This window comes from Osmerus eperlanus, chromosome 20 (assembly GCF_963692335.1).
Source record: "Osmerus eperlanus chromosome 20, fOsmEpe2.1, whole genome shotgun sequence".
NCBI lineage: Eukaryota > Metazoa > Chordata > Actinopteri > Osmeriformes > Osmeridae > Osmerus > Osmerus eperlanus.
This window is the reverse complement of record NC_085037.1, coordinates 10,252,149-10,269,636: the sequence shown is the minus strand read 5'-3', so window position 1 is coordinate 10,269,636 and position 17,488 is coordinate 10,252,149. Positions and strand designations below refer to the sequence as shown.

The following is a 17,488-nucleotide window of genomic DNA, read 5'->3' as shown; positions in this document are numbered from 1 at the left end:
TCTACTTACTGTAAGTCGCTATGGATAAGAGCGTCTGCTAAATGACTAAATGTAAATGTGAGATTCTCATTCACAGGTGTGATGTTTCCAAACAAACAGGAGGAAAATTTGAAAATAACTCACCCAACAAACATTTTCCTTAAAATCTTTACCAACAGAAAATAAATATCTTATAATACTCAAATTACTATACATGAATGTACAATATTTAATTTAATTAACATTTTATACTATATTCACTAAATTACCCGTTGCAGAGGAGTAAAAATGTTACACCATGTTTGTAATATCATATTGTCCTCAACAAGGCCCTGATATTCACAGTCGAGTAAAATATACCACCTGAACCAGGTGTATGTTAGAAGCACTTGGGTTTGTTGTGGTCCAGCCAGGTCAGTTACCCGTTTAGTTCAGAGGTCAAACTAACCCCCCCCCCCCCCTCCCCCGGGGGCACTGAGCTAGAAAGGTGGATGAGGTTTTCCTTGCATACAGCACAGAATACTGCCTAGTTTACATTATTATAAATTATTATTATTATTATCGCTCCACCCCTTGATCATACCAGGACCAGATACTTCCAGTAAGTTAGAGAGAGGCTTGTGTTGAGAATGTCCTCCAGCCCCCCTTCATTGTAACCCAGGGCAGTAATGTGTTGAGGTTGAGGGGATTAGGCACGGCCAGATTCTGGTTCTACCACCACTTTTCAAACAGAATCCTGTTGCTGGGCATGCCCAGCTCCAGCAAGGTCTGAGAGATGCTCTCAATCATGGGTGGGGGGCCGCACAGGAAACACAGTGTGCTCTGTGGGTTCACATGCTGACGCAGCTCCTCCTCTGAGATACGCCCACCTGGGGGGGGGGGGGCAATAAAACAAATATAACATATATAATATAAACAAAATTTTGTTAATAATAATAATTATTTTCAAACAAATGTTTCTTTCTACTTGTGGTTGTAGTTTGGTGTTGTGGTACTCACGTTGCATGTAGGCCTGCAGTTTCTGGTCGACCTGGCCTGTCTGCTGGTCGTCCTGGCCTGTCTGCTCAGTGACGTGGAAGTTGCAGGAGACCTTCTCGGGAAACTCCTGACAAACGTCCACGATGGTGTTCTGAAAACAGTGCAGAAAGGGGGGGGCATGAGATATACTATTCAGCTCATACGCAAATGCCTAAATTGGATTCTCTCTAAAATACAGACAGACAAACATACACAAACACACCTTGAAGAGCAGCTCTTGTGTGTTCTTGGCACTGTAGCAGAGGTGGGTGGAGCCTATCTGGTATCCCCTACCAGGATGTGGGTGGTTGAGTCGCAGCAGGTCAGCGGCATGCAGCAGGATGGAGTATAAAGGGTTAATGCCCACACCGCCTGCCACCAGCAGCAAGTCAACGCAGGGGTCAGAGGGCAAGGGGTCAAAGTAGAAGTCACCACCCACCCTCATGGCCACGTGGGAGTCCACCGTACACTGAGAGAGAGAATAAGAGCGGGAGAGAGAAGGGAGGAGAGAAAGAAGAGTGGTAGATAGGAAAGGGTTGGGAAAAAAAAGACCAAAAAATAATAAGAGAAAATATTGTACTGAATAACTCATAGCATATCTCCACTCTACACTGTTCCCACGGCAGCTAAAAAGGCCTTGTAAACAACATCAGTTTAGCTTCTGAATAAACTAACCCCAAGAGACATAACAAAGAACTGAGAAAGTTACACACACACACACGTTCAAATCCACACACTCACACGCTGTTTGACGGGAGAAAGAGATTGCAGAAGTGGTAGGGGGTTCTTTTGAAGACAACCAAGGCAAAATCTTCCAAACACACATATGTAAGCGCGCGCACTGTGTTATCGCAGTCCCCACACTCTTACAAGGCGTTAGCGCTGAGAAGGAGAGTTATCAAACAAAAGGCTCATCAAACGATCCCAGAGCTCAGAGACTCTATCCACTTAAATGTCTCCTCTCACATATTAGATAACTCTGTGTCCACAGTCACACACAGATTACGTCTCCACATCCACAACAGCTTTTCATAAGGCTCGAGGCAAGGTCATCTGACACACACACCGAGCACAGACAAAGAAACAGACACAATGAGACAGACAGACTAGCATACCGGCTAGCATACACAAGGAGAGGCTGGAAAACGCCTACCCTTTCTCTCTTTCACACCAACATTAAGACAGCGCGGACACGCCGACAAACCCACTCACCTGTGTGTGGATCCAGTGTGCTGGAGGGTGTTTGGCATACTTGACAGCGAGCTCAATGACCCCCTCCCTCCGTAGCAAGCCTGGACTGGAACAAATGGAGAACCCCCCCACCTTCTCCATCCCAGGGATAAAGAAGTCCACCCTGCACAAGACCAGAGTCCATCAGAACCAGGCCAGAAACACAGGAACATTCCATACACTAGCAAACCAGCTGTATATAAGAACACACCACTCTGCTAGTCAGTTATAGCATGTTGACTGTGAGGTGAAGATTCCACAGTTCATGGAAATTATTTTGATTTCATACCTAAATAACTGCTGTTAAGCTAACACACAACAGAGAAAGGGAGCTCTTTGGTGAGCTGCATCATTTGACATGCATAATGTTTGAGGGAGAATACTTCATTGTTATGCTTGATACAGAAGTACAGCGTACAGCCCTCTGAGGCATAATGGCTTATATTTAGCAGTGGCAGACACCTGAATACAGACAGTGTGTGCATCTCTCTCTCTCTCTCTCTCTCACACACCTTATCTTCCTCCCCTCCCACCAACCAGAGTAACCTCCCATCTTCATCTCCCTGTCCGTACCAACAGCCATATCGCTAGCACAGTCCGGAGGTGTATGAACTCATACATTTCCATCTATTTCCATTCATAATTAGATGCCCAGGGGCAACTCACTGTTTCTATAAAACTCAAACGCCCACCTACAGTATGGCGTTGGTACAGTGCTGAAAGGAGCTTTCACTGCACTATACATCCCATGAATTAAGCACTGACGCACTCACAGATTTGTGTTTTTCCGCCCCAGATGTAAACCTGAGCCCGAAACGAATAGGAAATACCTGGGGTGCATTCGGTTTCAACAGATTTCAACAGCTCGAACCAGGTTGACTCCATAGGCTGGTGTTTCATACCTGTGTCCCTGAAAGTCAAATCAAGCACCCCTCAGGTGGTGTCCCAGATGATATTGTTCTCACCTGAATCTGAGTGTCACTCGACCTAAAAGCTGCTATTGAATCAGTCTGTAATGTGTCATTTATTTACCTGTATGCTATCCGGTAAGTTGATTGAGAACTCAAGTCTCTTATAAGAACAACAACAACCTAGGTGTTGTTTAGAGAGGAGAAATTAGGAAACCACTGAAACAACTTCAGGACTACACTGCCCTCTTCTGTGGGCTCCAGGCATTACATTGTTTATGAAAGAATTGTGTAAGAAGTTGAGCGATTACAGCATGTCGTTCTGGCTCTGTAACCTTCAATGTTCCGGTAACCTCCATTCCAATGTTCCATAAAACACTCTTGCTTACTCACCATTGTCCTGCCTTGAAGCTAAAGTCTGGGGGGACCGCTAGTCTCAGTCGTTTAACTGTCTCCGACTCGTTCACGATGCCACACACTTGAGCAGTATACAGTGTCTGGAGAAAGACACATACACACACACACACACACACACAAGGCTGACAGTCTATTATCAAGAGGATATACAAGACAAGCAACACTGCCCAAGAATGTCTTTTTTATAGACAAGAGATTTTGTAGTACAATATTAAGCTTTAACCACTCACATTTTGTCTGTAATTGCTGGCTGTTCTCTCTATATGATCTGTTTGCCTTCTGGAAGCCATTTTTCTGAGAAAAACAACATATAGGAAATTAAATTACACACAACTCAAACACACTTTCTATTTTTTAAGAGACATACCCTTCTGTGTGTTGTAAACAATGCACACAGCAACTGGACTTTTACCTTTTTGTCAGTTAGGTCCAAACTTTAGGTAAATCATACTCCACTTCTATATCACGCAAGTAGTTTCGGTACAGCTAACTACTTACTATCTATGAGTTACAAATTATTAGGAGACGTGTCAAATGGATAGCCGTTACTCTCTTAGCAGTCCCCAAACAATGAGCCTAGGTGGTCGCGAACCGCGAGGCATATTCTAGATCGTACTCACCTTGTGATTAGGCAGGGGCACAATACCCGGGTCTGGTGCACGCTACCTGACGCTGCCGGCAGTATGAAGCTTCGAGCAGCTGTTTTTAATATACAAGGGACTCTCATCTCAGAGGCTAAACCAACAAGTTGTCACTTCAGGGAGAAAGAAACCGGCTTCAAAACAGCTTCACTTGAACTGAGAGAGAGACACTGAGATGATTAGCCAGAATAGCCACACTGGCTGATTTATTAGCGACAGATAATTCTAACAAGCTAAATGGTACCGGATTGACTTATTAATAATTTATGTATCTTCTAGGATATCATGGTCAAACAATACTCATATCAAATACGTTCTTACATTTAGAAGATCGTGAAATTCATTCGATTTTTCTTCACTGCACGTTAACCTGACAACCTTCCTAATATCTGACCCGGAAGTGGTTGACACTGACATCAAGACTGCGTGCAAATCTTCCCAGTTGCGCAGAATGCGAGAATGCACATTGTGCTGTTGCGCAATTTGTAGGTTACGTTGTGCTGTTTGATACAGAAAGTAAAATGTATACTTGAAAATTATATTGCGTTTTATTCTGAGTGAATACTTTTGAATGTGTAATCCTTAAAACAGGATACAAATTTATTAGAATAGCATATAATATACAACATATAAACTACAGGTGATGAGAAATGATAACAAAAACAACTTATATTACTGCATGTCACAAGAGCCACAACATTTATTTATCACATTTTGCTTCACTACATTTCATAATATTGGTCCTATTAACTTCTATGTTTGACTAGAAATGTATCCAACAGTTTTCTAATGCCACTAGAATCCCTATCCGAGGCTCAGGCAGCTTTTGGGGCTACCAGTTGTTCAAAGTGCCATTGTTGTCGTGGGTGATGGGCGCATGGGCGAAGAAACAGGCCATTCTCGGCCAGGGTACCCTGTGAAACCCCTCCCTCCTTCACTGCCTGAAGACAGAGCTGTGTGGGCAGGTGAACCAACTGCCCACTCAGCTGGGAAACAGAAACACATCCAACATTAGCACAAGCCTTGAATACTTTAATACTTGATACAAATTACCTGTACATTGTTATTAAACTGCCTAGATATGATCATAGATTTTGGATCTCTACAAATAACCAAATCCTGACAGGTGTATACAGGTATAGCATTGTTGACAGGTATATATTGTACATTGAAATCAAAACATGACTTCTGGCCTTCTACTGACCTTGATCATCTTCCACTGTGGTTTGATAGACAGCTTGTGGGCAGGGCATGGGGTGAGGATCACCCACTGTCTCAGGGTGTTGAAACACAGAGCCCCTGCAGGACCCCAACGCACCTCACCCACAGGGTTAAGCTCGCAGTGCTGAAGGGGGGGGGAGGGCAAAAACTCCTATTTACAGTCAGTTATAATATTTACAGTAAACGTGACATGTTATGAAAAACCTGGTAATGGTAATTATTCAGTGTTACTATGGAGAACATACTGTTAATTCCTTGTTTCAGGCTACAAACTGAGATGCTTTTATTTATAAAAAAAAAAAAAAAAAAAGACAAAAAAAAAAAAAAGACAAAAAGCTGCTCTATGCTTTGTAGCTAACTTTAGCAACAAAAGTGTGTTCAAGATGTCTGGTGCTTTATTGTTCAATTGTTGATTGTTGTCTTGATTACCTGGTTGCCATTGCCACTGCAAGGTGCTATGCCCATAGTGCCACCTTGTGGACCCTGCCTTTGAGGGTAATCTGCACAATAGCCAGTACCCACATTGTACAGCTAAAAACACATGGACATAGGTTAGAGAAACCACATGTGCGGCACACTCAACACAGAATTCAAGTGTGTTGATGACAAGGTGCATAATGAACATGCTGTGAATATGAGTGAGTGTGTGTATGTTGAGTCTCACCTCTCCTGAAAGTCCAGGTCTATCCTGGGGTACATATAGCTCTGGGAAGACGTTACTCAGGAACCAGTGGAAGTTCTGACAGCCCAGTCTCTTTTTCAGTCTCACACGCTCTGTGATGTTAGGACTCTCAGACTGTAAACAATAGAGACAAAATGACAGAAACACAACATTTTAAAGTATTCACACACACACAAAAAATACATACTCATGCTTACACACACACACACACTTACACACAGAAATAGTAGGAACAAAATTGCACAAACACACGTCAACTCACACGCACCTGCCTGATGAAGTGTGCCAGAGTGTCTCTCTTGTAGTAGATCTTCCTGTACGCGTCCAGCCAGGTGTCAGCGATGCGGACTTTGTTTCTCTGGAGGATGTCCTGGTCAGGGAATGGGTAGGGCAGGTGATGGCGCTCCAGGTGGGCCACACGGGAACACGGAACCACCTCCATGGACCCCCCACATGACCACACCTGCAGGCAGTGTCAACACACACACACACACTTATATTCTACACACTTCTGCACATGTTAATAAAGGTTATCCTTCCACCCCAGTATTTTTTCTTGTCAAGACTTGGCATTCTTCATCAACTTTCCACAGCAATATTCCATTCAAATAACAGAGGAAAATTCCATTAACAAAGGCCCCCAAAAATGATCACAGAGAAAAACAACTCAGAGACACATAATTCCGTGGGCCGCTAACAGCATTAGCCTTTGAGGGACTTGAAAGGAAAATATGACATGAAAACTGTATATTATTTGTATGAGAAGTCTAAAGTATCTATACATTACATTTCATTTAGTCATTTAGCAGACGCTCTTATCCAGAGTGACTTACAGTAAAGTAACAGTGGTATTCCCCCGAGGCAAGTAGGGTGAAGTGCCTTGCTCAGGGACACAACGTCATTTTGCACGGCCAGGAATCGAACCAACAACCTTCTGATTAATAGCCCGACTCCCTAACCGCTCAGCCATCTGACCCCCTATACACAACAACGAATAGTACAACCAGAAGCTAATGCCATCATTCTTTTACCCTTATTGACAGTTCAATTTGTTCTGCCCCCCACAGCAGCATGCCCGGGTCATAGCCTTCCACACTCTGGAAAAAGTGTCTGTCAATAGTCAGGACTCCGCCCCCAAGCACAGGACTCCTATCAAAAAGAGTAGACAGGGGAAAACAAAGACAGGCCAGTAGTCTAGGTCAAATGGGGCTGCATCTCAATAGAGCCAAGTGGTTCCTTTTCCTCAGTAGGAATGTTGAACTACCTGACAGGCTGGATAGGTGACTCCTCGGCTGAGTCCTGCTGTCCTCTTTCTGGTTTTCTGTTGTGCTCCCAGTGGAAGTCCAGTTTCCAGTCAAACACTCCCCTCACTGGCCACTGGGTGGCGTTGTATTCAAAGGTCTGCCAGTTTATTACATCCATGATTGGGGATACAACTCGAGTCCTATATTCAAGGAAAGACAATGATTGTTTCTTCACTCATTTTGAGTGTTCATTCATCAACGTTATTCATTTACGCAGACATACATACACTTATAGTCCTGGAGGTAAGAAATATTTTGGTTGGTAGAGTTTAAAGTCTGTGTGAAAGTGTTTGTGTGTGCTTATGTGTGTGTGGGTGTGTGGGTGTGTGTGTGGGTGTGTGTGTGGGTGTGTGTGTGTGTGAGAGAGAGAGAGAGAGAGAGAGAGAGAGAGAGAGAGAGAGAGAGAGAGACAGAGAGAGAGAGAGAGAGAGAGAGAGAGAGAGAGAGAGAGAGAGAGAGAGAGAGAGAGAGAGAGAGAGAGAGAGAGAGAGAGAGAGACAGAGAGAAAGACAGAGAGAAAGACAGAGAGAAAGACAGAGAGTAGAAAGAGACATATGTATACCTGTCTTCTGCCAGTCTTTCCAACAGTGGCTCCAGCCAGCCTCTGCTACACTCGCAGTGGGAGTCCATGAAGACCAGTACCTCCCCCAAAGCCCTAGCGGCACCTAAAGTTCGGCATCCCGCCACACCGAGGCGCCGCATGCTGCGAATCAAGCGCACACTTTCCAGGTGGGACACATACTCACTGAGCACGCTCTTCAGGTAACCTGGCAACCACACAGAGGACAAAAGAGAGAGAGAGAAAAATTAAGAGAAAATTGAGAAAATAAAACAAAAGTAATTGTAAAGAGCCTTTTCCATTCTTACCTTGCTGACTAAAGTCATCCACCAACAGAACCTCGCGCAGGTGTTTCTTCGACGCAGTGTCAAGCACGCTGTGCACAGTGCGCAACAGCGTGGACCAAGCCTCGTCATGGAAACAGATGACCACGCTTGCAGTTGGCAGAGAATCACTGTAGCGCTCAGTAAGACACCTGTCATTTGAATTGGGATTTAGGAAGGGAAAACTTATATGCGAGCTTTAAATAAAAATATTTGCCATTTTCACATGTACAACTGGGGCATTGCGCAGGGCACTTACGCAGGGTTGCGCATCTCTGGCAGATGGCGGTGCAGTGGGATGCGCTCGCTAACCACCTCATTGAAGCCGTATTTCTGCAGAGCGGACCGTTCCATTTCTTTCTCGAGACTACCGAACTGTATCTCCACTGGTTTCTCCATGTCCCCAGGCGATGGCAATACAGTGCCCGGAGAATCTTTCTTTGAGCCCGGAAGAACCACCCTGTAATTTTCTTTCCTCGGCAATAAAGCCGAGTTTTCTCTTTGGGTTGACACTACCATAAGAAGCTGGTCTTCTTGTAGAGAGTTGAGAGGGGAGAGACCAACAATATGTTGGTGTCGTGCCCGGTCCCGAGAGTCCACAATTACCTCCAAATCCGGAGGACCTACCGAAAGACTTTGCATGGGACGGCGGGGCAACTTCAACGTTTTTTGAATGTCCTCTTGAAATACGAGGTCAGTGAGTCCCAGGACAGCAAGTGCAAGGGCAAGAAGCAGCAACCAGAGACATAACATCTGCCGACGGCTAGGTCTGGGTCTGCTCCAAATACTCATACTGAGTCCGACTGTCTAAAAGGATTTCAGTGATTTATTAGTTGATTCTCTTGCCCATGTTGCACTTCGTGTGATCAGACCGGAATTCGAAGTCGAGATATTCAGAATTCTACACCTCAGGTTTTCGCATAGCTACACCTTTGAGCATCAGGAGATCGACGCCGCTCACTGCGTGCAGGTCAAAGTTCTACATTTCTTCTGTCTCTTTCTTGGAGAGTGGTACTCTTTTATGCACGTCTCCTTTTGCGTCCCCGTGGTCCTAACGCCATCGGTTTAACACCTTAACACCTGCAGACCGGTGGTGAGACGACCCATTTACTTTGTTGTCGACCGTTATTCAATTTCCAGTGCCCACACACTTTTTTGTTGTTGTGACATAGCCTACAAAAGTATGGTTTAAAGGAAAGAAAGTAAGACCATGCTTAAAATGTATCATAACAATAAGCATGTTTGATTTACGTTCTCCAGTTTACGTGTGTATGCTACTCCTCATTAGCTCTGGACATCTCCCCGGTGCGTAACATCAAAGATGTTTTACCCTGAGCCAGCTGGCGAGGGTCCTCGCGGTCCCATGACTGGCTGTTTGCTCTATGCAGCCCCGCCGGGCGTCGGCTGCAGACACGATCTCTCCGGTTTTCACATTGGTTTTTGGCAGCCTTCGACGCTGTTTTGCTCTCTCTCTCAGAGCAGGTCGCTTGGCTCCACACACGGCTTCTGGCATTGCCTCCTCTTCCACTCACTTGACTTCGAAGACACTCGAAATATAGGATATCTTGCCGTCAGAGAGACTTTGGGATAAAATAGGTCAAAGCGGTCAGAATTAACTATCTCTATCTATATACTTGGCTCACTTGACTCTGCTTCAGTGTGTTTTGACTGGTTTGTTACCTATTGTAGGCTTGTATTGATCTTCTGTCTGGCAGTGTTGACAGAGTTGGCTTCCAGCTCCAGTCAATTGGCGGATCTTACAGGCCAGGTCTCTGTGTTTGTGGCGGCTGCAGTGTCTGTAATTACCTCGTGTGAGTGGATGGAAGGGTCCTTGTGTCCCCCTCAAAAGGGTCCCCCCAGGATGACAGGGCAAAGCCATCAGTCTCCAAGCAGCCTCTGTAATGAGGGAGTCCACAGAGGTTTGATGTTCCACCTGAGGAAGTGACACCTGGAGAAAGAGAGAGAACAACAGGGACAAATAGAGAGAGAGAGAAAGGGACAAGCAAAGCTCGCGCGAGAGAGAGAGAGAGGGGGGAGAGAGAGAGAGAGAGAGAGAGAGAGAGAGGGAGAGAGAGAGAGAGAGAGAGAGAGAGAGAGAGGAGAGGGAGAGAGAGAGAGAGACAGGGAAAGACATGCACAAAAAATCAGAAACTAAGAGAGACAGAAAACGACAGGGATGAACAAGTGCAGCCAGACAGATATCAAAACAGAGTATCGCGTTTGAGATGGTTAGAGGAGGGGTGAAGGCAAAGAGACCTGTTCTCCAACCTTAAATCCTGAGACAGCCGTATACAGAACATAATCTTTCCGTCCTCAGAGAGAACACTTTCACACGTTCCACTCTCCTGCCAAAACAGACACAGTGAAATGTTCCACTGCCAGAGGTCCAAACCGCCCTGCAAACACACAGTCAAATGGACCTTGGAGTTTTCAACAGACCTGCACACCCACACACACACACACACACACACACACACACTCCTACACATCCCAAGGAATGTTCCAGCATTCCATTCCCTTCTCGTAATCAGCACTGTAAGTGAAAAGAGATCACAAGTACTGGCTTGCATGCATCAATTTCTCAACAGAAATGCATACACACAATTAAAATATGGGCGTGTGAGGGTGGAACACAGATCAATAGCTTCCTCCTGAGGAGTCCACCTCAAGAGACCCTGACATGGCTAGACAACCCCCTATGACATCACCTCCTCTATAGTTATTCATTGAAGTGTTGGATATCTCAACATGTGTGCGAGTTTTGAACATGTGTTCTGGGTTTCTGAGTTATACGACTTGCTATAAGTACTGGAGAATGGGCTCAACATCGGACCAGAGACGTCTGCAGCTCAGAGAGGGTGTGCGGAGTGGTGCTGCTCTCTGCTGGACGCTTGGCTGTACTGCATATTGCCGCTTCTCACCAAGTGTACTGTGTACTGACAGGCGAACAGCTGTATGTTATTAGTTTCCATATCAGTGTTTTGTTTTTAATGTGGTTGCTTTTGCCCACTGAAATTTTAGATAAGTCAGTCAATATATGTATTAATTGAATAGAAAAATAGAGATATATACAGAAATGTATGTTCTGCAAGAAATGTCTAAAGATTACTCTTATACCAGAGGGTATATAGGAAGCATATTGATTAGATTGGATGGGGGAGGGGTTTTGGAAAATGACTTAATTGGATGCTAATTAAGACTACACTACCACGTGAGGGCTGTACTCAAGACTTTAGGCATGCCCATTTTAGGACTAATTTTACTGTACGGGTTTGCTGCTGTTTTATTCAGTTGTACATTTTATTCCGATTTATTTATAGTGAAATCTAAATAAAGCGTGACACTTAAACGTAGGCCTATGTGTTTTTATACGCTAAATGGTGAGAAAAAATGGGTCAGAACTAATATTATAAAAATGAACATTAAACACAATTAGGACCAATTTAAACAATTAAATACAGTAATAATAGACAAATCTCGGGATTTAAGTGTACATTGCATGCATAAATCCTTTGCCATCTCAGCTTTCCTGCAGTTTCTGGCAACTGATAAATAAACACGAAACATGGACAACGTTACGCGGCTGTTTCTTAAGTAATATCTTTGCCTGAAGATGAACAAGGGGAGAAAAGTTGGGAACTTCGTACGTCCACAGGAAGCTCGAGCATCTCTGTCCAGGAGGAACCTAATGAGGGATGAGATGCAGCTCGTTACAAACATCACATGTTAGAGCGCGCAGTCCCGCTATTGAATTATGAATCTTGGGGCACGCGGGAGAAGAAGTTGGAGAGAAAAGGTGCAGGGCGCATTGAAGCAGTTCTTGGTGGGGTCTGCGTAAAGGGACACTGTTTTTTGGTGGGCTGTGGTGTGGATATACGAGTAACGACTTTTTGTTTGGGGTGGAAATGGGAGGTATGCACTATATTTTTGTGCTGGTATGCACGTTTTTCGTTTCACAAGGCGATGGACGCAAAAGTAAGTTATTTTTGGTATTGTATGTTTGGTTAGAAGTTAATCTACATTGTGATGAACAAGATATGCTAAATGAAGATGGCGCATAGGCCGACGGTAATAAAACGATTGAGGGTTGAAATTATAATTGTAAAATAATTTAGTCCTTAAATAGACAATACATAAATAGCAACAAACTATTTAAAAATATATATTTCTCAGTTTTAACATTTACTGGCTAACATTTTGGATGTCGACAGCAGTGTTTTTAAATATGAAGTCAAGGGATTTTCTGGGGTATTTGCTGACATTGTTCATTTAAGAAGATTTATTTTAAAGCGAATGCTGTTAGTGTTCAGTGTCCGCGCGCTTGTCTTGCCTGTCATAGTCTCATGAGCCCAATTAACGCGCGTTCACGGGGAAAATCTGTCTTATGCCAGGGACACCCAATAGTCACTGTATTAGTAAATTCACAACTCATAAATTCATAAGAAAGACAGTCTAAGCAGCTCACTTCGTTACACTTGTCCTTTAGCCTTCAATAACTCATAATTCCGTCGAGTCGATTACATTACAGTCGATTATAGTTTCATTATACATTTGACACAACGGATCCTAGATACATATATATCCAAAATGTATGGCTTTGTTTTCTTCATAAAACGGTCTATTATTAAATAGCCTACAGACTTCGTACAAACCCTATTCAACACTAATTAAAAACAGCATATTCCCAATAGCGTTACATTTGTCTGTTTATTTACACTGAATGTTTCCGTCACTGCCATAACCCAAAACAAAGGCTATCCCCTTTTAATTTGACTTACTAATTGAATCTCTTTCTTTGTCAGCATACAGGGACATGTTCGATCATAAGCACTCGGTGTCAGTCAAGTTCCCTCCGATCCCGGGGTGGGACCCGGACACCAACCCCTGGGACGATTACCTCTACCCGCCTTTCGGTCCCAAGGAATTAACGCACGGAAAGGGTAAAACACTGAATGTCCACATACGCAAAAATTGGCTATTGTAGGCTTGACATGACCAAAAGTCATGAATTGTTTCCTCCACAATTCAAGATAATGCATGAGAAACTTGATCGACGGTTGTCATTTTCTCCAGGTAAACCAGTCAAAGTCCGTCTCACCAGCGACAGCCCAGCAATAAACGGCTCGTGTATCTCCTTCACCGCTAAGCTGGAGTATCCCAAGTGCCAGAAGGAGGATGCCAACGGGTACCTCGTGTGGGACGAACACTGTGAAGACGGTATGGAGGCCTCAGGTGCTTCCCAATGACCACAGCATTAAACACGGAAATTACATCACAGATTAGGCAAAACACAAAACACTTGCTCCCATATCATAACTTGTGCCAGAAATGCAGTTTTGTATTCATTTACTAAAGGTTGAGATTCAGATTTAGATCAAAAATAAAATGTTGTGTGGGATTCAATCAATAGCCTACTTATAATAGAGAGGTTAGGCAACCTCTTAAATATTATTGCTAAATATTTTACCTGTGTGTAATATCTGACTTGATCTGTCCCATCTCTTCTGTTAGCTAATGGTCAAGTGCGTTCTGGCTTTGTGTACAACTGGACCTCCTGGCTGGATGATTATGGTTTTGGGAAGTGCACCGACCTAAAGAAATGTAACGTGTTCCCTGATGGCAAACCCTTCCCCCAGAGCAACGACTGGAGACACAAGGGTTATGTTTACGTGTGGCACACTATGGGTAAGTGTGGACACACACACACACACACTCTTTCTTTCAAGCACACACACACAACCGTGCACAGAAACCCTCCTCACAGAAGTCCTCCTCCCCTCCCTCCTTCCCAGGCCAGTACTTAGAGACTTGCGATGGCTCCTCCTCCAGCCTAACCCTCAACACCACCAACATCACTATGGGGGCTGGGATGATGGAGGTGATGGTGTACAGGAAACGAGAGCGTAGAAAGTACAGCCCCCTCTCCACCGACAACACAGTCTTTTTTGTGACAGGTGAGCTTGCCATGGTCCTCTTCATCACAACACACACAGACTCAAAAACGGTCTATTATTTTTATCTCAAACACATCCTCTCACACATCGAATCCTCTCACACGCCACACACACTGAGTTTACCTTTGATGGCCTCTACAGATAAGATCCCTCTGGCAGTCAACATATCCCAGAAGGCTGCTGCCAACCTCTCCGAGAGTGTGTTTGTGCGTGGTGAGGAAGTGGTGTTCAACGTCCAGGTCCACGACCCCAGCGAGTATCTCAAGACCGCGGCCGCCGTCGACTACATTTGGGACTTCAAGGACGGAAACCAACTGGTGACCCATAGCAACGTGGCCACGCACGCCTACAGCACGCTGGGCGACGTCAACGTGAAGCTCACGGTCGAGGCGGCCTTTCGCATAGAATGCCCTCAAGCCCCGCCCACGCCGATGAGCGTCACGTCCCCCCAAACTACAGGTATGCACACGCCAGAGCCCTCGCCCACCAACACACACTGTAGGAGTCAGGTGGCTGAGCGGTTAGGGAATTGGGCTAGTAATCAGAAGGTTGCCGGTTCGATTCCTGGCCGTTGTGAATGACGTTGGGTCCTTGGGCAAGGCGCTTCAACCTACTTGCCGGGGAATGTCCCTGTACTTGCTGTAAGTCGCTCTGGATAAGAGCGTCTGCTAAATGACTAAATGTAAATGTAGACCCATGCTTTATTTGCTCTCTCGTTCTTTCTCTCTCCTCATCAGTGGCTCAGACTCCTCCCCCCGGCACTCATGCCATCACCAGCAGGATGGAGACTACTCATGGTGAGGAAAATCCCAACCTGGTCAAGTGTTTGTTTGCTGTGACTGTTTTAATCAGTGTTTCCTACTTCCTGTCTCAGTGCCAGTCACCACAGCAAGGCCCCTCCCCACGACCCTTTCCGGTGCTGTGACAACAGGATTCCCCACCACGGAACCCCTCCCCCCTACGGTTGCTGAGGTGACCCCGGGGTTCAACCCCACACCCATGGCCCTGCTTAGGCACACACACCTGGCAGACAGAGAGTGTTTCCGCTATCTCTATGGAACCTTCCAGAGTGACATCACCATCATTGGTGGGTGAAGTGGACAATACACAGACACTCTCATTCTTGTCACACAGCCAATCAAACCAAATTTTAATTTGTATAGCCCTTTTACTTCCCACATAGGGCTTCACATACACACTTCACATAGAACTCGACTTAAACTAACCTACACATGCTTTGTACTTGACAGAACCCAAGCAAACAGTCCACAACCAGCCATCCAATCGGATTGTGGATGTATCTGCCGCCAAGGTGACGAACACTGACATCAGCTTCCTGGTAAAGTGTTTGGGCAGGTGAGAAAGGTGGGGTTTCCCTGGGTGCTAGCAGGGCTTCTGGGAGTTGTTGGTTTCTGTTGCTTAGGTTACAAACAACAACATACATTCAAGTACAGCTACTGACCTGGTTGAGCATTCACATTCAACTCTTCTTGCCCAGCACCCCTACCTCGGCCTGCACCATCGTGTCTGACCCCACCTGTCGCCAGGTGCGAAACATCGTGTGTGACGACGTGCCCCCTTCGTCAGGCTGCGAGGTGCGCCTGAGGAGGACCTTCATGGAGCCAGGCACCTACTGCGTCAACATCACCCTGGAGGATGCCACCAGCCTGGCCCTCGCCAGCACCACCATCACCATCGGCAGCTCCGACATCCCTGGTCAGTCATATGGTCGACATGCGGAAATGTTGTCGTCCTGCATTGGAGGAAACGTTGGATGAGTGGATGGGAGTCTTAACCCTTGTGTTATCTTCGGGTCATTCTGACCCATCAGTCATTGTGACCCACCGTCGTATTGCGGCAACTTTTCCTCATACAAAAACAAAGTGAAGCATTTTCTTTTAACCGTTGGGCTGTCTCAGACCCCCCACATTGCGAAGGTTAAAAGAAAATGATTTGTATTCGTTTTTGTATTGGGTAAAATTGGGTAAACACAACGATGGTTCGTTATGAACCTTTGGGTCATGTGACCCGAAGGCAGCACGAGGGTTAATAACGTGACTTCTCAGGAATGTTCCAATCCTTCATATTGTCCATTTTCTTCCCCCCCACCCTTTCAACCTTCTCAATCCTCATTCCATCTCCATCGTTGTCGCGGTTCCCTGCAGCACCTGAGAGTCCCCGTGCAGTGGAGGTGGTCCTCTCCTCCAGTGCCTTCCTGGTGGCCATCTTTGCCTTCATCGCCTTTGTGGTCTACAAGTAAGTTCACTTTCTTTTCATGTCAAAATTCACCTCATCTACGTGTGTCCGGTTCTTTCTCATCCCTCACCATGAATGCAACCTTTCACTAAACTTCCTCTTGCTGTCTTGTCGTATAAAACATGGCCTCCCTCCCTCCCAGGCGCTACAAGGTATACAGGCCCGTAAGGAGGTCTCTGGTGGAGGACGCCAGTGGCTGCGTTGGGGTCGGAGGTCGCATGGGCAAGCTGAGGGACACGCTCTTCCCTTCGAATGAGGAGAGCCGTCACCTGTTGACGGAGAGGCGCCCCGTGTAGGATCTGCTGATACAAATCAGGGCTTGTTTTCCTACAAGTCTACATGTTAAGCACACGTAAATAATCAAGCAACCTTGTGTCTAGAGCAAGAGTGAAAAAGGTTGCTTCAGTTCACTTCCACACTGAAATATAAAGTACTAATACCTTTTATTTTGGGTCTTGAAAGTAAGCAAGTTTGAGTTTATTCCAAATGGAAGATAGAGGGTTCTGTGCGAGTTAAGTTTGCAGATGCTTTTGAGGGGTGAGACAGATTCTATTCCATTTCATCTCCTGCACACCTTCACTTTGTCCACTTGACAAGGTTGCTGCAATAGTTAGATACTAAGAGGTCTTCATGCTGTGCTTTATGATCTACAAGATGATATACCCATATAATTTTTTTTTTATCAATTTAAGAACTGAGATTGTGTGGAGAAGTTATTCAACATCTGTCCATTAAATTAACTGTACACTCTTGTAATGTAATAATTTTTACCCCTTTCATCCATGTATTAAACTGGCGATTGCCATATATTAACTTAGAATTGTTGAGGTTTGTCAGATTCTAAATGTGAACTAACCATTAAACTTCTGTGACAAATGTGATTCTTAGTTTCTACCGCGACATGTCAACATATGGATATTCTACCATGCAGGCCCTTTTCTGCCAACTCTGCACAAAACTTGACGTGAAGACCAGTCTCACATACTTGTGATCAGAT

General features: G+C 45.1%; 4 protein-coding genes across 9 annotated transcripts in view; 2 read left to right on the top strand and 2 right to left on the bottom strand.

Annotated features, from left to right (window-relative positions):
- Window positions 1–96: 96 nt before the first annotated feature.
- Window positions 97–4,633, bottom strand: oxnad1 (oxidoreductase NAD-binding domain containing 1). Of its 3 annotated transcripts, XM_062486795.1 has the most exons (8): window positions 4,514–4,633; window positions 4,172–4,348; window positions 3,782–3,845; window positions 3,528–3,631; window positions 2,209–2,350; window positions 1,220–1,465; window positions 979–1,108; window positions 97–848 (listed from the first exon to the last, which is right to left on the bottom strand). In XM_062486795.1, exons 2-8 carry the CDS (start codon window positions 4,276–4,278, stop codon window positions 691–693), a joined length of 951 nt encoding a protein of 316 aa, XP_062342779.1. In that variant the 5' UTR covers window positions 4,279–4,348; window positions 4,514–4,633; the 3' UTR covers window positions 97–690. The 3 variants fall into 3 exon arrangements, with proteins under 3 accessions (XP_062342779.1, XP_062342778.1, XP_062342780.1); XM_062486794.1 differs by having other exon boundaries at window positions 4,172–4,601; XM_062486796.1 differs by lacking the exons at window positions 4,172–4,348; window positions 4,514–4,633 and adding an exon at window positions 3,964–4,146.
- Window positions 4,634–4,799: 166 nt separating this feature from the next.
- Window positions 4,800–10,734, bottom strand: LOC134040738 (polypeptide N-acetylgalactosaminyltransferase 15-like). Of its 3 annotated transcripts, none has more exons than XM_062486791.1 (11): window positions 10,550–10,734; window positions 8,541–10,229; window positions 8,267–8,433; window positions 7,962–8,166; window positions 7,360–7,539; window positions 7,127–7,244; window positions 6,364–6,558; window positions 6,078–6,209; window positions 5,843–5,944; window positions 5,397–5,537; window positions 4,800–5,178 (listed from the first exon to the last, which is right to left on the bottom strand). In XM_062486791.1, the coding sequence occupies exons 2-11, from the start codon at window positions 9,071–9,073 to the stop codon at window positions 5,008–5,010; spliced, it is 1,944 nt and encodes a 647-aa protein (XP_062342775.1). In that variant the 5' UTR covers window positions 9,074–10,229; window positions 10,550–10,734; the 3' UTR covers window positions 4,800–5,007. The 3 variants fall into 3 exon arrangements, with proteins under 3 accessions (XP_062342775.1, XP_062342777.1, XP_062342776.1); XM_062486793.1 differs by having other exon boundaries at window positions 8,541–10,177; XM_062486792.1 differs by lacking the exon at window positions 10,550–10,734 and having other exon boundaries at window positions 8,541–9,454; window positions 9,612–10,305.
- Window positions 8,506–17,488, top strand: part of tril (TLR4 interactor with leucine-rich repeats) — a 116,974-nt gene continuing 107,991 nt past the window's right edge. Inside the window, exon 1 of the mRNA XM_062486790.1 lies at window positions 8,506–8,509. The gene's annotated coding sequence lies outside the window, so the exon portion shown is untranslated. The remainder of the gene's footprint in view (window positions 8,510–17,488) is intronic.
- On the top strand, window positions 12,063–17,162 carry gpnmb (glycoprotein (transmembrane) nmb). Of its 2 annotated transcripts, none has more exons than XM_062446137.1 (12): window positions 12,063–12,256; window positions 13,084–13,221; window positions 13,355–13,498; window positions 13,793–13,966; window positions 14,074–14,235; window positions 14,377–14,694; window positions 14,973–15,032; window positions 15,110–15,322; window positions 15,486–15,591; window positions 15,734–15,951; window positions 16,401–16,491; window positions 16,634–17,162. In XM_062446137.1, the coding sequence occupies exons 1-12, from the start codon at window positions 12,187–12,189 to the stop codon at window positions 16,785–16,787; spliced, it is 1,848 nt and encodes a 615-aa protein (XP_062302121.1). In that variant the 5' UTR covers window positions 12,063–12,186; the 3' UTR covers window positions 16,788–17,162. The 2 variants fall into 2 exon arrangements, with proteins under 2 accessions (XP_062302121.1, XP_062302120.1); XM_062446136.1 differs by having other exon boundaries at window positions 13,355–13,513.